The sequence below is a fragment of the Malania oleifera genome, chromosome 5 (assembly GCF_029873635.1).
Source record: "Malania oleifera isolate guangnan ecotype guangnan chromosome 5, ASM2987363v1, whole genome shotgun sequence".
Lineage (NCBI taxonomy): Eukaryota > Viridiplantae > Streptophyta > Magnoliopsida > Santalales > Ximeniaceae > Malania > Malania oleifera.
Genome location: NC_080421.1, coordinates 40,306,924 through 40,331,601, shown reverse-complemented (window position 1 = coordinate 40,331,601; position 24,678 = coordinate 40,306,924). Strand labels below are relative to the sequence as shown.

At 37.2% G+C, this 24,678-nt stretch overlaps 1 protein-coding gene across 20 annotated transcripts in view; it reads left to right on the top strand.

The window, feature by feature from the left end:
* Positions 1–24,678, top strand: part of LOC131155705 (uncharacterized) — a 95,226-nt gene that overhangs the window by 51,747 nt on the left and 18,801 nt on the right. For all 20 annotated transcript variants that reach the window (XM_058109040.1, XM_058109034.1, XM_058109047.1 and 17 more), the window contains 3 exons: positions 6,042–6,119; positions 6,952–7,155; positions 7,294–7,385. In XM_058109040.1, coding sequence (XP_057965023.1) covers positions 6,042–6,119; positions 6,952–7,143 — 270 coding nt within the window. In that variant the 3' untranslated portion in view covers positions 7,144–7,155; positions 7,294–7,385. The remainder of the gene's footprint in view (positions 1–6,041; positions 6,120–6,951; positions 7,156–7,293; positions 7,386–24,678) is intronic.

Below are 24,678 nucleotides of genomic sequence, written 5' to 3'. Positions count from 1 at the left end.
ATTCTCTAAAGGCTTTTGTCTCACCTCTTAAGGGCTAGAATGCCTTGCCTTACGCTTTCGCCTTTTAAAACATTGGAAAAAATTTTACAGATCTGCATCCGAAAAGTTTGCATCAAATTTACAGATCTGGGCTGAACAATTGCATGCAAAAAACTGATCTGCATCAAATTTATAGATTGCCTGATCAGCATTTTGAAAAGAAAAAAGCATATCTTGCATCCAAAAATTTTTAAAAAAATTGCGTGGGCTGATCTGCATAGAAAGTTCTGGAAGAGAAATCGACCAAGGGTGAGGAAAGGCATGATTAAGAAGTGAGAGCCTAGTAATCCAACTGGTGAAATTGCTACTGGGTTGCGTCTGATTTGTTGACAGAGTAGAAGGTGTGTGACACCTGAGAATCTGGTTTCACTAGCATATTCAAAATTCAATAGTTGCTGATAAAAAATTTACATGATTGAACAGGTGCATCTCAAGAATTGAAAAGAATGCATAAAAAATTCAGATAAAAAAAGAGAAAAATGAATTTGTTATATCAAACCATCATTTATGTTTGACTGAAATGAGAGAAAGGCTCCTTGGCCGGTTGGCTTTAGCACCATCACTTGTGTTTGGCAGTAGAAGGGGGAGAGAGAGGGAAAGGAAGGGGAGATAGAGAAGGAAAGATGCAAGCAATGGGGAGCCTCTTAACTCTTTCTACTGGAAGGATTGGTATCTGACTAGAAAGAGACAATCAGAGCTTCTTCAGACATTTTGATGCAACACTAATTGACAGCAGAGAATCAGCAAGAAATGACAGAGAAGTAAGAGAAGACCAAAAGGAGGTAACTGAAATAATGGAAAAAATAAAGGGAAATGAAGGCAAGGCTTAGGGGACATTTGTTTGATCCGACTGACCTCTGAATAGAGTTTTGTTTGGACCAGTTTCCCAAATAAGTGAACTGGTTAGACATAAGGTTTGGTGACAGCTCATAATTTTCCTAAAATTAGTCTTACAGCAAACATATTTCCATATGTGATTGGGTAAGTGAAAATCTTAAAGAGGTATCATTTCCATTTTAACTCTATGAAAAAATGAAAATGAACAAAAACACAACAACACAAATGAAACATATGTTCAGAGGGTTAAAATTGGAAAACAACACATATTGAGATATTAAATACCAAACAATTAAAATAATTCATTATTCAGATTTAGTGATTTGTTAGCAGAATCAAAGTTGAATTCTGTTATACTTATTTTACCAACTGCACACTCAGCATGATTCTCAATATTCAAATCTGCCTCATGGTTTTGATTCTGCTATACTTATTTTACGAAATGCACACTCATGATTCTCAATATTCAAATCTGCCTCTCATGGTTACATCAAACCTTTATGTTGACTTTATCATAATACTAAATAAGGGAATTATCTCTAGGAAGTTATGTTAAATCCCTTAAGGAAACATTCTCTAGGAAGTAATGTTAAATCCCTATATAAGGTAAAAATTTGGGAAATAGTGGCAAATCCATGATTAATGAAACATAATAGCGAATCCCTAAATGCTGAAAATTTACAATATTAAATCTAAATACCTAAATTATGCGTTATGCCTACAGATATGGCAAACACGAATATCCCCAAATGCCTTAATCTTGCTCATATGCATCCTATTGATGTACCCCATCATTCCTCTTCAGTTGGAAAAATATCAAATTTGAAACATTTGAAGGATTACAAACTAAAGAATCACGCAAAATTGGAAATTAATGATATAATATGAAAGTTTTGAAAGTAAGTATGAATGCTAGTGGATAAAATCATTGAAAACAAACTTATTAGGAATGATTAATTCCACATATATGTCGTCAGGCTTGAGCTCAATGGACTTACCCTCCATGGATAGGTAAATTTTTGCAATTTGCACCTCCTCAAGGTCCTTCGTGGATTCGTTTGGCTTATTTGTCAATTTTGGAAGATCCTTTACGCCCTCAGATTCTGTTGCTGACAGAACTGGTTGCAGCTCTGGTTTTGACATAGGTTCACTAAGCATCTTCACATACCTCTCCTTTTCTTTTTCAACAACGAAATTTTTTAGGTCAACCATGTTGTCATATTTAACAATATTGGATTAATTGCTTTGCTTGATAACTGCAGCAGTACAACTTCTTTTATCCAGGTGTCTAAATGGGCCATTTCTTCTGTCAATTTACTGTTCATGTCAGCGATTTCCTTCTTGTAATATTGTAGATTAAAAAATTCCAGTGTTTTCAAAAGGACATAGATGTCTCTCCAGATCGTAAATTCAAGTATATCTTGCTGAATGTGCTTGAATTGGTCCTCAGTCACCATGGTGAGTGGCAAGGATTACATAGGGTGATGATGGTAGGGATGCAAGAGTGATGGTGGGATGATGATAACATCATTGAGGAGTTCCCAATATTCAGATCTGCCTCTCATGGTTACACATCAAGCCTTTATATAGGTTTTCTTCTAATGCTAACGAAGAGAATAATCTCTAGGAAACCATAGCCAATCCCTAAATAAGGAAAACATAATTTGGGAAATAATAGCAAATCCCTAATTAATGAAACATAAGTAGCAATCCGTTTGTGCTGAAAATTATAAACTAAATCCAAATATCCTAAATTATGCCTACACATATGGTTAACACGAACACCTCTAAATTCCTTAATCATGCTCATACTTGACCTCTTGTCGGGCCGGACACTTCATACCTTGTGAAGGGCCTTGCTGCACTAGTTAAAAAGCACTCTTGCTTAAGCCAAAGTATAGCACGTTCACAACAATCAATGTTTTAAAAGGTTTAATCGAGGCTAGCCTCAAGGCAAGGCATGCCTAAAACATCTTGAGGCTCAATCTAAGTACCAAATTCCAAAAAGGTTAACACATTACACGAGGCTTACACAGTAGTACAAAAGGTATGCCTCTTGCGCCTTTTTAGTTGAGGCTTATGCATTTTGGGTGTGTGACTCTTGAGTTAGATTTGGTTAGAAAATTTTAACTACATGTTTATATAAAATGAATGTTATGGATGAGTCAATTCCTAAAACTCTTGAACCTCAACCTTTCCAAAATAACTGAGTTGTATCTTAGATCATGAAAATAATTTGAATCTTGCAATTGTATAGCTATCTCTCGTCATCATTTACATCATGAATTTAAGTTAAGAATTTTTGAGTGACCAACAAATTGCTCGCAAAGTATATTTAATTTTATTTTTAACATTATATCTGTGATTTTCTTAAATTTTTTAATTTTTAAAATACATAATTTATTTACATATTTTTATCTAAAAATAAAATTCTCAAAAGGCTTATGCCCTAACTCCTTAAGGCTTATGCTTTGCCTCTTAAGGGTTAAAATGCCTTGCCTTATGCCTTTGCCTTTTAAAACATTGACAATAGTTGAATATAAAATTACAAAGTTAGTGGGAGCAGTGAGCAATTCATGTAAGAAAATGTGCTAGTGAGTTCTACAATGATTGATGAATACTCACCCTCCCCTAAAGAGTTTTATATGCTATTCTAGCTCTGATGCCAACTGTCATGGGCTTAACACTTCGAACCTTGTGAAGGGCCATGTGGCACTAGCTAAAGAACTCTTGCTTTACTAGTCTGTCAGTGTTTACCACGCGATCGTCATTTGCTTACGTGAATTGTTTATTTTGCATGCGACTGTTGTGAATGTGTTCTTGTGGTAAACCACTATGTACTTTGGTTGACTAGTTAAGCTAGAGTTCTTTAGCTAGTGCTGTTTAACAAGGTGTGAATTTTCAGCCCATGACACCTCTTGATGCTCCCATCACATTTTCCTTGAGCAACAATTGAAGCTCATTTAGTGAAGTAATCTTATTTAGAGTCTATTACGACCAATCAAACACAACTTAAGTCTCCCACTTTAGACAAGTGGCTCCTTTTCCACATGATTGATTTCTTTCTAAACTTTTTGATTATTCCATCCCAAATCTTCCTATTTTGGAATTCTACTTCAAGGATCAACCTCGAGTACATTAAGTTTGAAGGTAGAGGTTCCAAGTTGTACCTCGAGGCACTGGTCATAAGTCATTTTTTTTTTTTCATCCTTTTAAATGAAACCAAATTGCTCTTGCTCAAATTAACTTTGAGACTTGAAATTATTTTGAAGCGCAAGGGAATACAGGTCAGTTTGAGAATTTGGTCAATGTCTGCCTGCCAAAAATAACAGTATCTTCTGCAAATTATAAAGGACAACCTCAAGCCACCATCTCTTCTAGCCACACCGAATCCTTTAAGAAGTCATGCATCCTCTGTTCTACAAAGCATCTTGCTTGACGTTTATAAGACCAGGATTAACAATAATTATTGGACCTTAATATGTAAGAGGTGTCAATTCTTAAACTAATTGATACATGATCGTTAAAAAATGTTATGGTATGGATCCATTTGGGTCATCTAATATTATTATTTTATTCATTCTATCCTAGGACCAGGTTTTGTGATGCATTGTGCTTTGTTATCTCTTTTACAATGACTTGCTTATTTATAAGAAAAGCTCTAACGTGTAAATAATGTTGAAAGAACTCAAAAATTGAATTTTGCACCTAGCATGTTTGTGTTTTCTCTTATGCTCCTTGAAATTCTTTTATGTCCACTTGTTTGTTGCAGCCTGGGTTGCGACTTTTCTTTGTTTGCTATCCTGGGAGGAATATTTTGAGGCACAGTTCCAGTTCAATACTATAACAGTTAATAAACAGGGCGTGGTCTGCATTTATACATATATATATGTGTGTGTGTGTGTGTGTGTGTGTGTGTGTGTGTCTCTGTGTGTGTATATATGTCCAGGCATTAAGTAACATGTTTAAGTTGATTGATTATCTTAATTGCAAAGATGCTTTAGATTATTAGATTTTGTAATGCATATTATTAAATCCTGTTATACATTCATAAAATTGTTTGTAAGGTAATTTTTTTAGTAAAAAATTTTGGAAAAATGTTTCTCTTCTCCAGTTCTTTTGGAATGATGTTATGACAAATTGTTAATGCAATGTCTTGATGTTGGATGATATTCTTTTTGAAATGTTCAGGATCTTATGGGGAAGCTAAATTTACTAATTACACAATAGTGTGATAATTAGTTGGCCCCTATCATAGCATAAACCCTTCTTCCTTGATGAACGCATGACTTGATACTAAATCTTTGGTACTATCTCCCAGAGAACTTTCCTGCATGTTTGCCGGACCTTGAAAAGCATTTTTTGATCATATAACCAAAGTTTGTAAAGCTTATTAAGACTGGATTGATCCTACACTTTTGGGACTATCTTCTAGATACCTTGCATGCTAGCTGGATTGATCATATCGCTAAAATTTGTAGAGCGTATTTTGCTTTTGTAGTATGATTGTTTATTTGACTTTGATAATATTATATATTATTTTTCACGGGTCCTTGCCTTGTTGGAACTTAAAATATATGCACATACACACACATTAGTACATATATATGTATGTATATATGCACCCACAACATACACACAAAGGTGCACACACACACATCAAATGCAATTTTTTCCCCATGTTACAGTCAACGTCATCTTTGCATATACATGTATACATACATTTATTTACCAACACAATATGAACTCACGTTGGCATTTTTCTTTTGCATATATAGGTGTAAAACCTGTGGTTCACATTTTGACCATCCAACTTATATTCTTATTCTTGTAATTTGACATGCACGGTAAGAATAAGTTGATACTTGATACCAAGTCAAAATTTCAAAATCTGCACAAAAAAATTATTGAAAATTGTAAAGATAACAAGTTCTCCATTATATGTAATATAGTAATATATATATATGTCTGCGTTTGCATGTGCATATGGAACGTGATTCAAACATGAACTTTGTGATCCTATTGAATACTTGTATAAATTGTTTGTGTATTATATGATTGAGTGATTTTTCTTCCAATTCATTGAAATTTTATTGTGCATTTTTACATGTTCGATCCTCTCCTATCTGTTATGTCACCTTTCTAACACTGGCACTAATTTCCAGACTCGCCAACTTATTGATCCAAACATGTACTGGTTTTCAATTCCAAATATTGGTTCAGTACTTAAAGGCCTTTCTCAGGTATATATTTTCATGTGTTATAATTTTCCTTTTTTAATGAGAATATTTCTTTCCTTCCCCATCTTAAAATTTTTAGGTTTGGGCTTTGTCACACCTTGAGTAAGCAAGGTGGAGGTGGTGAGTTGTGGTATATAAGTAGGGCTCAGCGCCTCAAGTTTCCTTGTCTTTTAACTCATGGTGCACTGATGAGTTTATTTGTGGTACTTCATCACCTCTATTTAGTTATTCTAATGCATATGGAAATTTCCTGTTCCTTTTTTTACCCTTGGCAAAAAACCTACATTTCTTCAGTGTTGGTGTCTGATGCTGTACAAGACTATGAGGTGTGTCTCTATTTTAATGGTCCCTAAACTATGTAAGTAGGGGCTGGGATAAAGTCTATCTAGTGATGCATCATTGTGGTGGGGCTGGGGGAAAGGGGAGAAGGAGAAATGCAGAGAATAATTTTTGTATTTTGTTGATAATCTTTATTTTATTAGAATCCAGCTATGTAGGAGTTTCAAGTGCCTCTAGATGATTGAAAACACAAGATTCTAGAGTCTGGACAGGGTTATCTATTCTAATTAAATAAAATGTAGATGGTGGAAGAGAGCTGCAAAAAGGGCCTAATTGATCTTTTAGTTTTACGATTTTTATGGAATCATGTGGATCCTATAACCAAACTTTCTAATAGCTAGCATATTATTTTTGTTGAAACTCTGCAAAAAATGTATCCTTGTTAGATTTTTGTTTTGGTGCCTTGACTAACAAACATACGGAGAGTTCAAACTGAAGTGTGTTGAAAAATCAAATCATGTTCCAACTGCCAGTTACCTCCTCTCTCTTTACTCAGGGAAGAAAGGAGCTCCTGTCTTTTCTAAACCGAAGGAGATACAAAGAGATGATGTTGGCTGTTTTGGAGAAGAAGCGCCTCCGGTTCTCTCCACTTGATATAAGGTTTCATCTCCGTGATCTTATTGGCTCAGGTCACCTTAAAACGATCCACACACCTACTGGCCTTGTTGTTCGGGTCTCAAAGGATTAAAATTTGGGGAAGGTACCGATTGCATGTGATTCATTTAGCCGTTATATTGCTCTTCTCTTGACTGTCAAACTTGAGAAGAGGTTTGGATGTTTATGCAATGAATGAATGACTTATGACACTTTCTGTCATCTATGTTTTCCATATGATAAGAGGCTGGAACCTCTATCCAACTTTCGTGAAGTGGGACATGACTAAAGATTTCAGGCAATGACATGCATCGACAGCAATGGATACAACATGATGTGAGTGTTCCTTTATGCATCTTACTCTTTCCCTTTTCCCTAATTTATTGTTTTGTGTGGGATTTTTCTTTTGGGAAGTTTTCAATGATGCCTAATTTGTGCTTTATTGTTAATATATATGTTGTGCCTGTGAATCATCCATGATGAATTGGGATACTGTAAAGAAACTAAAAATAAAAGAAAAATTGAGCTTATTATATGCCATATCATGGACGGCGGGAATATTTTATTTTGATTTCCATGGGTTTTCTAGTTATTCATGAATTTGTTTATTTTTGCTTTACACCTCCAGTGTTTTAGTGGAGGGCGGGTCTTGGATCAATGGTAAGGTTGCTCCTTTGTGACTAGTTGGTCACGGGTTCTAGTTCAAGGAAAGAGGCTCTCTGCACAAAAGCAGGGTAAGGGTGTCTATGCTGTGACAACCCTTCCCCTACACTCGCAAGGTGGGGAGCCTTGTGGGTTGGGTTGGGATCAACCCTTTACCTCTAGTGGTTTTGTCGTTGTCATTTTGACCCTTCTTGATGGAAATAAAATATTGCATGCCACCCTTACATTTGTCTGCTGAATGCTGGATTAGGGAACATTTATTTATATGCGAAATACTGTGCCTCTAAGCCTATCTTTTCTTTTATCTTTGTTGTACAAATATATATATATATATATTGGGCATGTTGTTTGATTGCATAAATTGGCGGAAAAGGATTCATATAGCCGATCCCACCTAGTGGGACTCAAGGCTTGGTTTTGTTGTTGTTGTATGTTGTATGATGTGATATATTGGGCATGTTGTTTGATTGCATAAATTGGCGGAAAAGGATTCATATTGCCGACCCCACCTAGTGGGACTTAAGACTTGGTTTTGTTGTTGTTGTATGTTGTATGATGTGATATATATATATATATATATATATCTTGGCCATGTTGTTTTATTTGATCTAGTATTTTTTATTGTATTGTGGCCATTGTGGTTATTGTTATTATTGAAATATTTGAATAATTTGAGAACCAACAATTTGCTAGGTGTTCGTTTATAGTTATAATCAACTCTGTACAATAAATGATGTTTATACCCTTGCCTAACACGCTTAAGTCTAACACTTCCCCCTAAGCTGGAGCATATATCATATGCTGCTACACTGTTAGAAATGAAACTTGACCTGGGTATCCTGTAAAGACTTAGTGAAAAAATAAGGCAATTGATATTCAAACTTCACGTGAGCAGTTGTAATGAGCTTTTCTATCAGTTTCACTTGAAGGAAATGACAATCAACCTCAGTATGCTTTGTCATTGAAAACTGGATTGGAAACAACATGAACTGCCACTTGATTACCATGCATCAACTACAGAGCCCGTGAATTGTGGAACCTAAGCACTTCTAGCATATTCAAGCCAAATCAGCTTATAGGTTATATGTGCAATGACTCTGTACTTAGGCTCTGCACTTGATCTTTACAAGTTGCTTTTTACTTTTTCAAGAAACCAAGTTGTCACCAAAAAAACACACATTATCCAGTGGTGGACCTTCTGCCAATGAGTGAGCAAGCCCAATTTACATCTGTGCATCCATGAACATGTGTATGATTGTGATCCTAATACTGGAGATTTTTTCCTAGTGCACCCTTGAGATATCCTAGGACACAAGCAACAAGATCCTAGTGATTGGTGCAAGGAGAGTCAATGAACTGTGCAAAAAAAGATTCTTGGCTGAGTAACTATAAGATAATTCAAGGACTGTTTGGTATCATTGTCAAAAATTATGAAGACGAGAGCTAGAAACGAAAAATAAAAACTAGAAATAAAAACTAAAAACTGAAAGCCAACATTGAACAAGTGCTCATTTTTGTCCTTGAATTATAAAGCGATTAAAAATGTGATTGAAATAATAAATATAAAATAATACATATTAAAAATATTATAATAATATACTAAATTATTATATTTTAAAATTCACTTTTCAAGAACAATCCTATTTTACATGACAATAGAAAGTAGTAATAAATTATTTTAAATAAATTTTATTATTTTTTAAAATTTTTAGAAATTCTGTGGCTATTTTTACGTTAATTATATTTTAAATTCACATAGTCATTTAATTTTAATTTTAATTTTAATTTATGCATAAAACGAATGATTTAATCCACAAATGTTAATTTTGGATGTCAGAGTATTTGGCAATAGGTTTGCCAAAACAATTGAAAACCATGAAATTTATTTTTCAGTTGTTTTGAAAACTAAAAATCAACAATAGAAGACTAGCAATGTAAGCAAATGCGTTTTCATAATTTTTTTTTTCATATCACAGAAACAGATAATTGAAATGATCCCAAAAGACCCTCAACCTAAAGAGTCTCTAATACCATTTTGGATTAGTTAACAATTTTGGCAATTGGCATAAGCTTGATCATAGGTTCCATGGGTGCATCAATGCGCTTGGATCCCAATAGCCTTGTCTCATCCAAAAAATCAAGAACTTGTTTTCTCTATGATTGGACAGCCCCCTTACGAGATTTAAATACCTCAATCCACAAACAGTACATCAATGGTCCTAGATCCCTTGTCTAGAATTTGGTTTGTAAGAACTGTGTCAAATGTTGTGTGCTTTGGCTATCATCTCCTCTGATTACAGTATCTTCACTTAGACAATCAGAAGCATCCTGCTTCCAGCAGTATGATTGTAGGGTATAAAAAGATCTATCAAACATCTCCAAAGACCAAAATCACCCCACGGCATTGAATTGACTGACCAAAGCATGCTCTAGGAGACTATAGGCCATACCAGTGTTTTAAAAGGCGTTATTGAGCGCGCTTTAAGATTTGGGCCTAAAACGCACTAAGGCGCAGGTAGAAATGCATAAATCCCAAAAGGCGTACACGTCAGGGGAGAAGTCGTATGCCTCTCTTGTAAATGCTCACCTTTCACGCCTCAAATCTCAAGGTGTACACATTGAAGTTTCTTCCCTTCTGCTCTCTCGACGAAGCCTCCAGCGAGTCTTCTCCTTGACGATAGCCTCGGCTCTCTCTCGGACGATTCCTCCAGCACTTCCTCTCTCTCTAATGACTCGACGGCTGCGTCCAACGATTCCTCTATGCTTCTCGTCTCTCTCCGACGAGTCGATGTTCCCTTCCAAACTCTGATTTGCCTCCGGACTCCTTCTGACGTATTTTTTCCCTTCTATGAACCATTCGGAGCTGTCGTCTCTCTGCGGTGGCCCTCTGCAGTCTCTCGCCTCTCTCTGCGACCCTCTCGTACTCTCTGCCACTGTTGGCTGCACTTGGCTTTTAGAAATTGGAATCTTGAGACATTTTTAATTTGGCTTTTTCTTATGGCTCATGCGTATTTTTTTTAATAATTAATATATATTGTTTGTGTTTGTTAGTTAAAACTTAAAATTGGCTTATATGATATTTAAAAGTTATGTTTTTATATTTGTTCTCTATTATTTTAAATTTTTTCACATTTTTTTATTATATATAAATTAATTTTATTTATTAATTATTAAAAAGAATATAGTCCCAAAATGCTTACCCTCAACGCCTTAAGGCTTACGCCTCGCCTCACGGAGGTTAAAGTGCCTCGCCTTACGCCTTTGCCTTTTTAAACACTGGGCCATACAAAGACTTCCTCACTTGACAAACCTAGGATGTTAACAAACCAATCTTGACTCCCCTTGAATGACAAACCTAGGATGTTGCTTCATATAAACCTCTTCTTCAAGATCACCGTACAAAAAGTCATTTTTTTCACATCCAACTGGCGCAATGGCCAATGAAATTTAGTGGCTAAAGAGAAAAGCACACAAACACAAGTGAGTTTGGCCAACGAAGAGAATTTGTTCTAGCAATCCAATCCATACACTTGAGTGTTGTGTTTAGTCAGCAATCTAGCCTTGAAGTGAGCAATTGAACCATCTTGATTGACCTTCAGAGTAAATACCCAATGACATCCAACATTAAATTTACCGACTAGAGGTGACATAAGTTCTCAAATATCATTGGCCCTCAAGGTGTGCATCTCTTCATCCATGGCAGCGCTGCACCCAAAATTCAGATAAAGAATCAGACCCCAATTTGGAAATAGAGATGGATGACAGAGAGTTAGCAAAACAGTAATATAAAAGTGATTCAAAGAATCGTAGAACACTAAAAATAGAGCTAGGATGTTGAGTACATGAGCATTTACCTTCTTGAGCAGTAATGGGTTGATCAATGTCACAATGCACAATCTATTGACCAAGGAGCTGAAGGTTGAGCAATGGAATCTGATGGGGCCTCACTTTCTTGGTGGCAGTATTATTTTCTTTTGCATATACTTGCAATTTAGGACAGTCGAGTCAGCACGAAGGACTTAGTGGAGATGAAGGGGCAAAGAGCAAGAAGAAGGCAGAGGCAAAAGTCCACTTCAAAAGGAGAAGGAAAGGCAGGTAATGGAAGGGAATCATAAGATCTTTGGGACTCAAAAAGACTCGAAGTAGGAAGGAGTATACCTAAACTCAAAGGTGACATTGACTGATATGAAGAAACAATTTAGGGTAGGACAATAGCACCAATATCCTCCTTGTGAAGGAGAATACCTAAGCAACACAATTTAGAGCATGGGGATCCAATTTATCTACCCTATGAGATAATTGATGAATAGAGGGTGGACAACTGAATATGCAGGGAGATAATTGAGAACAAAAGGTCTTTAGGAAATCGGATAGAGCATAGTTGTTAGAATCTTATGATTTGCAATTCAATTCATATCAATTTCATTCCAAATAGATTTGAATCTTACTAGGGAATTTAAAAACAACTAAATTGTTGCTGAATATATCGATTCACCTTGTGAATCTAGCGAATCGATATGAATCCATTGATTCACATGATTCTAAACCCATCATGTTCTGACATATCCGACTAGTTTAAGACTCCAAAAAAAAAAAACATTTTTCTTATATTTTTGTTTATATATATCTTTTATTTATGCACGATCACCTTCCATTCCTTATCTATGTCAGTCTTGTGTGAAAGAAGAAAAAAAAAATAGAACTTTAGGTCTTATGTTGCCTTGACAAACCATTATTCACTCTTGAAAGGATAGTGTTTCACCATTGAGAAGAAGGGGCAGAACACTCATCGGCTAAGGTGGTACTCATGTTTCTTTGTGTTGTTAAGATTCAGAAGTTGCTTTTTTTTTTTTTGTTTTGGTAATAGTTCGTTCAATTATTACCATTTTTTAAATTAATTATGTTTCTTTTAATTTAAGAAAAAATATGCATTCATTAATAATATTTTTAATTGTTGATAGGCACCAAAAGCTCAATTATTTACTATTTTTTCTTAATTTATTTGATTAAAAAACATAAAGTTCATCTTTTATTAATATTTATGGACTTAGTCCCTTACATTACATTTGTTTAGGGAAAGCATGCACATGAAATATGATTTTTATTTATTTTTAGATTTTGTTCAAAATCTAAATGTGTTTACTATTTTTCTAGTTGTTTGTAATATTGGTTTTGGAAAATTGTACTGAATCTTATGAATTGAATTTCGAATTCCCAAAATTGGAATTTCAATTCAAAATTTGAATCTTGATTTGACAACTATGGGATGGAGTGTGGTATTTTTCCTTTTAAGGACCAAGGTTGTTAAAATTGGGATTACATAGGATCACTAGGATGGTTTGCATCAAATCGTAGAATTGGATTGAAGATTGTAAGATTATACTAAATACATAAATAAATATGAAAAAATGCATTTGTATGTTCTTTTTTCATAAGCTTACATGATATATATATTTTAGATAATAAAAGAAGGTATGTTAGATTGAGAAAGAAAAGTTACAACCTAAGGAGACCAGCGGTCCACCTGAAAAAAAAAAAAAAAAAAAAAAAAAAAAAAAAAAAAAAGAAACAAAAAAAAAATAATAATATCATAAGCTTACATGGTATAAACCTACACATATGGCTAGTAAGTGTTGAAAGCTAAAAAATTAACAAGTATCTATGGTAGGGCCCTTGTATTACAAAAAGAGGAAAAGATGAAGTGTTCAAATTGTCGTATTCCTAACTTAATCAAACTGTCTTACAAAGAAAATGAAATAATTTCGTATAAAAAAACAAGAACATAATTTTCAACACAAATAAGTCAAGAAACAACCATATAACATGAATATCCATTTTTTTTTTTCAAAAAAATTCTTAACAGAAGATAAACTATCAAGCTAGCTTCTACCTAAATGTCAGCATCCAAGCCACCATTTATCTCTTTAGTATGACTAAGGCTATCATCAATGACTTAATCAAGGCCATTGTTAAAATCATCACTATCACTACCATTTTTATTGTTAAATCATAAATCCATCAATGTGTTATTTACCTTTAAAGTTTGTACCACTTAATAAACACCAATGAAACAAATAAGATTTTGAGTCATAATTTCGTTATTGTGAAATAGACCAAATTCTAAGTTGCCCATTTTATGTATAAGTTATATAGGACAAAACCCCAGCCTTTATGAAAAGCATTTTAGTAAATTTTTTTGAAAAAAAAAAAATTAAAGAATGTAGGATCTTACAATCTTACCTCGATCCTACAATTCCATTATGATCCTATGATCCTACTAAGATCCAAACAACTTGCGATTATAGGTAGGATCAGGATTGTTTAAGTCAAGTAGATCTTAAGATCCTATGATCCAGATTGTGATTTTAACAACCATGTCGAGAACAGACAATGGCATTCAATAATAAGAGCATGCAGTGATAAGTGGTGTAGAAATACTATTTAGCAGCATTGATATCATTTAGTGTTTTAATCTTAGAACAAAAGGCTTACAACCCAATTTAGAAAGGACTCAACCTGGACCCCACACATTTGAATAACTCAAAAGGGCTGATTGCCCATTTATTGTCTTAGGAAGCAAGAAATGACATGATGATTCTTTCCAATTAACATGACATTCTAAACTAGATACAGGACTCAAAACTAGGAACCAACTCTTTGACTCATCCAGTAAGGGATGACTAAGGCGACGATGAATATGAAGAAGCATGACTGTAGTGATGTAGGTAGTCGTACGAAGATAGTGAATCAAAATGAGGAGTAAAGCTCCCTGGCTTCATGTCCTCCGCAAATCACCCTCCTCGTCTTCAGATCCTAAAAGCTAGAATAGGGAAAGAGGTGATTGAATGGTTTAAGGATTTTGTCATTTACTAAAAAATATAATATTAAATAGAAATTTAGGAATATACAGAGTTGAGAAGAGAGAAACAGAATTAGTAGGATTCACAGTCTTGTCCCACTAGCTATGGTAGGGGAGCCATTTGCAAGGGTAACATTGGGTAAGGTGTTGGAATGCTGGAGTTCAGAGTAAAGATTAGATATGCTTGTCACTAGGTTTATGGTAGCAAAATCTATGACTCAAGGCCAGAGGGTGAAATGAGTTTACCTTTTCGAGAAAGAGATGCAACGGGAAGATATGCTTGCAGAGATATGGTTGTGATCTCAGTAACACCAAAGGGCTAGAAATGGAGATCCCAACATTGGTCAATTTTATGACAACTGCGACCACAATGAGTACACTTCTGTGGTGACCTCTACAATGCTCATCTCCATTGTCATGATTTCCCAAACCACCCTTGGAGCCTTTACTACTGCCATGCTGATTACCAAGAACACCTTCAGTGATGAAGGCAGATCTCGAAGTACCAGAATTTGGAGAGCCTGAACTAGGAGGAAGTTGAAGGATGTGTGCTAGAGGAGGCGCTGAGCACACAAGAATAGACATATTCAAAAGAAGTAACTCTAAGAATACTGAGAATTCAGGATCAAACTGGCTCAATTTTGGGTTCCAAACCTGTTAGGATGCGTTCCCTCCGTTTTTGCATCTCACAAACAATGTGATGGTTTGCATTGTATTGAGTTCTTTATGAATGCATTTCATTGTAGTAAAGTGCTCAACAACACTCCTATCCCCCTGTTATAGTTGACACTACTCCAGGGAGAGATCAAACGTGGGAGTCAGGTTACTGGAATACAATATTTTAACAGTTCCAGATCTTCTAATAAATATCAAGGTGCATATACATCTGTGCAATCTGAGGTTCCATCAAATTCCAATACAAGAAGACAACCAATGCATCTTGACCCAGTACCTCCTCCTACTGCTCGCCATTGGGTCCAAACTTGAAGAGATATTCGGGCTTGCCTAAGCATGTCAAATAAATCTTGACAGCCTTAGGCCACTGTTAAGTAATTACTTCCACTCAACTTCTTTGTAGAGATCTGTGGCTAGTTTCGTGGGAACTAGAATCCTGGATTCATGGACTCCAACAGTCCACTGCAAGGACAAATACCAAACAAACAGCAATGGAAAACTAACATACCAACCTTACCTTATTCACAAACAAACCAACAACACACATCAACAACCCAGACTCACCAACATGGGTTAATAATAGTGTCTGGCAGTCTTATTGCTGTCGCATGTACTCGGTGCATGGGGATTGGACTTGACAAGACATAATGACCAAACTGTGAAGTGTGAACATGAATATCACAAAACGAGGAAAAAACTTGCAAAACATCATGTTGGAATGATTTATGAAGAAAATTGCATTGAAAACGAACTTCAACAAAGCCTCATGCCCTAGCACATGGCGTTCTGAGTTGGTAGCCTGCAAAAACCACATGAGCCAATTACCAGTGATGAGGTTTCATGGGGAGGTAGATCAGAGGTGTTTTTGGAGGAAGGTGGTCGTTTGAAACTGGTGGTGGCATTGATAAAGTTAATGTATTCTTGGTGAGGCTGATTAATTTTTTTTTGGCACTATGAACAGTGTTTTGGGGCTACATATGACATGCCCAGTTATGGAGGGGCATGAGGGTGAGAGGGAATAAAAGTAGCAGTAGTGCCATTGGTGTCATCAGTTATGTAGGGTTTGGGGTTTGAAGTTTTGTCTCAGATACCATGTTGAAATATTGCCATAACTGGAGAACAAGGGGGGGGGGGGGGGGGGGGGTTTTTGGTAAATGACCTATGCACTTACTACCATGCTAACCTGTAACAGTTATTATCATTGATCGGAGAATATTGAATTTTGGATTTCACTCAACCCACTTTGACTCTTTACTGCTTGAGCTGTTATTACTACTGTTGTTATTTTTTGTTGAGTTTTTTTTTGGGTAAGATTTCAACCCTAGATCACCCTTGAGCTGTCAACACATTGCTGCTTGAGCCAATATTATTGTTGTTGTACTTATTAATGTTATAGGCCAATGTTAATTGTTGTTATGGGCGAGTGTTATTTTTATTATTACTGTTTTGTTTGCTTTTGTTAAAGCTTGACATACATTCTTGAATCCTCACCTACTAGCTTAAGCTTTTAGGTTAAGTAGTTCCTAAATATGATATCATAGCCATGGTTCGTGAAAGGTCCTCGGTTTAATGCTTTATTTTTTGAGAAACAAATAACCATTTTAAAAGAGAGAAGAATTTACCACAGAATAAGAAAATGAGAAAAATGGAAAAAACAAGGAGCATAAGAAATCCTTCCTTTACGTCAATTGAAACGAGCTAAAAAAATCACTGCAAAAACCAACGACAATTCAATGAAGCAGAGCCAACTAATCCTGCTGCAAGTCTGCAAAGGAAACATGACAAAAAAAGCCATTTGCTGACCCCCATGGTAACACAAGATAAACCACTCTACTCCAAAGAAAATTGTTAGTAGTAGCCACATTTTTGAAAATCCTAGTGTTCCTCTCTAACCAAACACACCAAATAATAGCCATAACAGTGTAATGCCACAAAGCTTTCCTATCCTTTCCCTTCCATGCAAACATCAGGGTAAAGTGCCTTATTAGGCCTTCACTTATGAAGCAAATCACTAATGATGATTCTTTCATGTATCACAGTCCAAATAAAAGCTTTTATTTTTTGATGGAGCTTTAGTTTTTCAAATCAAAGAATACATGGCAAAAGGATCTGCAGTAGAGTCACAAGTCAAATAGGAGAAAAAATATTTATAAGAGAATTCCCAGAAGGATTTATGCTCCAATCCCTTTTATGATTACTCATATGAACATGAAAGGAGTCGAGCAAACTAGTCAAAAGAGCCAACTCATTAAGATTTCTCCAAAAAATGGAAGTTCCAAGAGTGCCTATCCTCTTGCAAAAGAAGAAAAACAGAAATTGGGGCATTATGAAGATTAGATAACCAAAAGAGATGAGGAAAAGAAATAGCGAAAGGCATCTCCTCTCGCCTCCCAAAATCAAATTTGCTCCCCATTACGCATCGTATACTGGGTTTTAGGGAGAAAATACTTGTACATCTGAAACACAGACTTCCAAGGACTCAAATAAGTAATATTAACTCCCTCTTTAGCATCCTACCCATTTTGCAATAGATCAAATTTACTGAGAGTTTGCTCATGCCAAAGAAAATTAGGTTTTAAAGGAAAGTGTCTTGCCCATTTCCCCACCGAAGAAATATTTTTGGATGCCAAATTATCAGGATCCAAGCCTTCCTCGCTTTTAGATTTACATACAATCCCCCAACCTACAAGATGATCTCTACTACCCTTAGCCTCACTTGACCACAAGAAATCCCTTATTAATTTCTCAAGCCTTTGCCAATCTCATGGGAATACTAAAAATAGAAAGATAATACAAAAGGATGGAGGGCAGACAAGCGTGGATAAGGGTAGTATAACCCCTTAAAGTGAAGAAACACTTTTTTCAATCCATCTAGTTTCTTAGCCACTCTCTCAAAGACAGAGTCCTAGAAAGAGTCAGCATTGGGATTACCACCTACACACCTAAATAGCAAATAGGTGAAGTCAAAGCGGCACAACCAACTAGTCTAACGAAAAAGTCACAGTAATATAAAGACTGACCAAACCACTGTAAGAGAAGTTAATTTTCGGCCCATGTTAGAGAAGCAGCCCATGCTATCTGAAAGGAAGAGAATAGTATCATTTGCAAAATAAAGGTGCAATATGATACAAGCCTCATACCCTACCTTAATCCCCTCCGCCAACTCTCTACCAACTCTCTTGATCACCCCACTCAAAACATTAACCACAATAGTAAAAAGAAAAGGAGAAATAGGATATCTCTTGGATGCACGAAACCAAGACTTTAGCTCGCCATTCATAAGACTAAGAAGACCACAGAAGATAAACACTTTCTATTTCATTTCCTCTACCTCAGGCCAAACCTTTTTTTTAGCCCTAAGTTGGTCCAAGAAGCTCTTGCTCACCTATCTTAAGCTTTCTCAAAATCCAATTTCAACACTTGACCCTATTTATTCCTTTGAACAGTAATGTCAACCACCTCATTTGCCATCAAGGTAGTGTCTAGGATCTGTTTGTCACCTATAAAGAGAGAGGGCCCTCCGGAACTGCAACCAATCTCTTGGACAACACCTTAGTCAAAATCTTATAAACACTAGTTACTAAGCTAATTGTGCTCTAAAATCCTTTTTTTAGGCACTAGGGTAATAGAAGAGAATTCATATTCCTTCTTACCAATTCATCATCGAATAATTCAAGAAAAACTTAGAGTAGGCCTCCTTTCAAGAATTCCCAACAATCCTGAAAAAATGCCATAGTAAAACCATCCAGCCCCTTGTTTCTATCCATCTCAAAAGCCAACATCGTAATCTCCTCTTCTTTAACAGTCTCTCTAACCATGCTGCTTTATCAACTCTTCTAGGACACCAATCCAGCCCCTCAACCATAACTCTTCCCTCATCATCTTAAAAAAAAAAGAGGTTCCTGCAAAAATCAATAATCAAACCAACAATATAGTCATGAACCTTAGTAACCCCTCCTTATCATTCTCAAGCTCTTTAATGAATTCCTTCTTCTCCTATGCGACCCTATGGAAGAGTCTAGAGCTACAATCCTTGTTCTTGACCCACTTCATTCTAGATTTCTGCCGCTAATTCATCTTTTCACCTAAGTAACTTGTTAAAACTCATTGGAAAATTGATCTTTTCTAGCAACAATTGTCCTTTGAAAGAAGTCTCTCCTAAGCCAATCTACCAATTACACCTAGTTCCTCAAGAATGCATTTTTTTTCTGCACCAAACATCACCAAAAATCTCCATATTCAAGATTTTCGTCTTATCCTTCAACTACCTCAATCTTTTTCATAAAACAAAAACCTTCCCAACCTCCCATAATGCATGCCCCCACCAGTTCCTAATCAACCTCTGAAAATGAGGATGTGACAGCCCTATGTTTTCAAGTCTGAACCGGTAGGAAACCATTTAACTAGATTAGACTCAAGAACTAAAGGGCAATAGTAAAAAATAACTATAGGGAGCACTTCTCAACGTAGGGTGGGAAATGCATCTTCCCAATCAGTGGTAAGCAAGGACTTATCAATCTTAATAGCCACTAACCTAGTGCCATCAATGAAGCTTGTCAATTGAACATTTGAGAGCAAAATATCCCCCAAATCACACTCCCTTATAAAAGTATCAAAGCCCCTCATGCATGAGGTTTAGAGCCTCCTAATTTCTCATTAGTGGATCTAATGACATTAAAATCAAGCCCAAACACCACTGAGGAACACATGCCATAAACCGCAGTTAGTTCATCCCACAAAATACCTCGTCAGTAAGGGTTATTCGGTCCATAGGCCTAGGCAAACCACCACTAGCCCTTTCCGATGATGTCTAAATGATTAGACAGAAAGGGAACCAATTAGCACATCCAATTTGCTTGTAAATCTGGTATCCCCCACGGAACTGGTAAATGCTAACCAAACCCAATCTTTGAATCTAGAATTCTAGATGCCCCTAACAAGAAACTCATCCCCCACTTCCAATTTAGACCTTTGAAGCATAACAACATCTAGGGCAACCTTAAGTATAATGTCCTTAACCTGACAACAGTTACGAGGGCAACCCAAACCCTAATATTCTTGCTCAAGATCCTCATTTTGCCACCTTACTGCCCCCACCTTACTGCCCCTAAGCTTGTTACCCTTCCCCCTCCATAGTTTGTATTAGAGGCTAGATTTTGCAATTCTCTCCACTCTTTTCCCCCCTTTTGTATGTTTTGGAGGAAAAAAAGATCTTGACAACTTGGTCTAAAGAATTAACAATAGAACAGCCATCCTATCTAGAAGCTCTTGTGGGTCTTAGCTGTCCCTCTCACCTCCTAATGTATCAAGAGTTAAGGTCCCTCCCGTTGAACCTTGTAGTAACCCGAACAAAAATATATATCTTGGAGGAGATATTTTTAGATTACCTAAGGGCCAAGTTATATTTATTATATAACTCTCTCTCTCTCTATGATCTCGGGCGGCTCGTGCCTGAATTAACGATCCAACGTTACTACGTGGATCAGCGGTTGAATCTCTACAATTCCTACGGAGTAGAATCTCGATTTGAGGATTTCCGGGTTTTTACCCCGAAGTTGAGGTAAGGGTCGAAACGAACCTAGTGACTTGTAGATCTGTACTAAATAGGGTGATATTGACGTATGGTCTTTCGGTTTTAGGATTTAGGAATTCGTGTGACTGTTTCGAGCGTTTGGAGTCATGTTTCGGTATTCGGGAACTGGTAAGGGGATTTGTTTATATCAGTTATTTTTAAAATATGATTCGGTAGAACTGTAGGTTATGTTTATACGGATGTTTTGGTTACTTGTTTGGAAAATTTCACCGGGTGAGATTGCTGGTTTTTCGGGTGTGCGGTTTTTGGGAAAATTAGGGTTTCGGGTATCGTCTCCGTTTCTTTTGAAAAATCGTTTATTTGAATAAAACTAAAGTATAGAGATGACCGTACCTTTATTCTATGTTAAACTGTATTTTCAGATCAATTATCATATGATTGTTTAATTATCCAAATAGGTGTGGCAAGAGGATATTTCGTGATGATTGAGTTGTGATGTGTTTGAAATGGAATATAAAAACTGGAGTTCCAAACTGTTTTCAAGAATGGTGGTTATTAACATGCCGATTTCATACCATGGGGTCAATAATGATATGTTGGTTTGATTCTGTGGGGTCGAGACATTCCGGATTAATGCCGTGGTGTCGTAAGACATGCCGAGTTAATACCGATGGTTGTAAATTGCCGTTTTATGTTGAAGAGTGTGAAAACCTAGATTTGTGCTGGTTCAATACCGTGGGTTAATAATGACATGTCGGTTTGCCGGATTATGGTTATTAAAACACCGGTTCAATACCATGGGGTCAATAATGATATGCCGATTTTCCGAATAATATTGAGGGTTGTGGAATGCTGGTTCAATACCGTGGGGTTAATAATGACATGCCGGTTTGCTGGATAATATCGAGGGTTTTGGAATGCCGGTTCAATACCGTGGGTCAATAATGACATGCCGGTTTGCCGGATTATATCGATGATTGTGAAATATACTGGAACTGTTTGTGAAAATACTGGAAATGTGAAATGGTTTGTTTCTTATTGGAATAACACTCATGTACCCACACATTGATATAACCTGATTCTCCCTTTTCGAGAAGTGTCTCACCCCAATTATACAAATCTATTTCAAGTCCTTTAGGTAGCCGGACCTACCATTCTAGAGAGTTTTGGAGCGTAATATTCTCCTAGTTTTTGTAAGTACTGTTGTGAGTACTGAACTGTAGTCGGAATGTCATTTTGGATTATGTTGGATACCTTGGGTTAATGTTTTGCATCATGACAGACTTAGTACTCTGGTATGAATGAATGTAATAGGTTAAAATATGTTCCGCTGCGTTATTCATTTGAATAGTGGTTGTGAGTAGGGTATCCGCGAGCCTTATCGGGTTGGACCCTTATATTTATTGGTATCATGGATGCTTGTATGATATAGATATAGGTTAGGTTCTCAGATCACACCTGGGGCCCACTTTTGGGGTTCGGGGCATGACAACTTGGTATCAGAGCTAACTAGGTTGTTAGGTCTTGTAGACTTGGTTAGGCTTGATTAGGTGAACATACCAGAGTATAGGAATGTAAGGAATGGGTAGATTGAGATATGGGTAGAGTAGGTCGAGGGTTGTCTTGTAGCTAGACAGGGATTCATTGACGGCGTTCTATGTTTTTCCTGGAATGACGATTTCAGTAAAACCACGGCAAACCATTGATGGTTTCGTGTCGGTGCGGTCAGGCAGACCTGGACTCGAGAGTTTAGATGTTAACATGATTATTTTACAAGGATTGTGTTAATTGTGCTATGACATAGGAATACTAATCTATTCTTATCCTGTTTTCAGAATGGAGCCTAAGGATAACAACTTGGACGGTAGCTTGGAGGGGACTTCGAGCGATGGGTCTCCTGCCATGCCTCGAGGCTTGACTGAGCAGGTCTTGCGGGAGATTGGGCGGAGTGTTAGGGGACGGGAACACCCACCTACTGTTGCGGGTTGCATTATCAAGAAATTTACCCGCATGCATCCTCTGACGTTCACTGGAGGATCTGACCCAATTGTGGTTGAGAACCGGGTGTAGAAGACGGAGAAGATACTGAAAGTTTTGCACTGCACAGACGAACAAAGGGTTCTCTATGCTACATTTAAGCTTGCAGGTGAAGCTGAGAGATGGTGGACGGCTATGAGTCTACTGGAGGAGCAGAGGATTGGGCAATCAGAGATGACGTGGAGCCGTTTCAAGGAAGTATTCTTTGAGCGATACTTCTCGTCTTCCTCCTGAGACGCGCAGACGGATGAGTTCTCAAGTCTGACCCAGGGAACCTTGACGATGTAGAAATATGCAGTCAGGTACATCAAGCTATCTCATTTTGCTCGGTGCCTGATATCGAATGAGTATGAGAAGAATCGGAGGTTTGAGAAGGGTTTGAGGAAGGATATGCGTAAGCAGGTGGCAGTTATGCAAATTCGGGAATTTGTTGTACTGGTGGATAAAGCCACCATGGCTGAAGCTAGTCTTCAGGAGGAAGTGGTAGTCCAGGATTCGAAGAAGAGGCCAGCGCCTTCTGGTTCTCAGACTGGTGCTCGTTAGGGGAAGAAGAATAACTACGGTATTGGTAAACGACAGGAGGTGGAACCACGGGGTCCACAGGGGGATTCATCTCGCGCATGGTGTCCCAGGTGCCATAGATGGCATGAGGGTGAGTACTGACCGTTCATGGGTAAATGTCACCGTTGCGGTGAACAGGGCCACGTGGCACAAGTCTGTTGTGCACCGATGAGTGCTACGCTTGCACTGAATCAGTACCGGGGGGGGGGGGTAACTGGGTGCATCGGGGAAATTTACAAAGAAACACGGTTCAAGTGAGAGTTTAGTCACTTACCCTTGCCGATGCGGAGAACGCGAGCGATGTGGTGACAAGTACCATGTTATTGCTTTCGAATAAAGCCGTTGTCTTATTTGATTCGGGAGCAACCCACTCCTTTATATCTGCAAATTTTGTGAAATTGTGTGGGGTTGAAACCCAAGTGATGGATGTGGAATTGTCCGTGGCGACACCATTGGGGAGTATGGTGATATGTAGGAAGAAGTTGGGGGATTATCCTATAGAAATTCAGGGAAGGATGCTACCGATGAATCTAGTGGTATTTGACATGTACGGGCTTGATGTTATTCTGGGGATGGACTTGTTATCCTCTAGTTTTGCTGTCATCGACTGTAACCGGAAAGAGGTAGTGTTTAGACCTCCGGATGGACAGTAGTATAAGTTTGTGGGATGGTGTGTGCGCTTGCGCCACAGATTCTATTGGCAATACAGGAAAAAAGGTTACTCTTGGACGGGTGTCAAGGGTACCTAGCATGTGTAAAGGAGCCACCGTGGGATGAGTTAAAGCTCGAGGATATCCGAGTGGTTAATGAATTCCCGGATGTATTTTCGGAAGACTTACCCAGTTTACTTCCTAATCGTGAGGTGGAGTTCACTATTGAATTGCTACTAGGAAAGGTACCGATTTCTAAAGCTCCATACCGGATGACTTCGGCAGAACTTAAAGAGTTGAAGGAGTAGTTGCTGAAACTACTGGATAAAGGCTTTATCAGACCCAATGTTTCGTCTTGGGGAGCTCCAGTGTTGTTCGTGAAAAAGAAAGATGGGTCAATGAGGATGTGCATTGACTACCATGAGATTAACAAGGTAACAGTTAAGAACAGATACCCGTTGCCTCGTATAGATGATCTGTTTGACCAGCTGCAGGGAATGCATATCTTCTCTAAGATCGATCTGCGATTAGGGTATCATCAGGTGAAGGCTAAGTTTGAGGATGTGATAAAGACTGCTTTTCGAACTAGATATGGCCACTACGAGTTTCTAGTCATGCCATTCGGGTTGACTAACGTTCCAGTGGTATTTA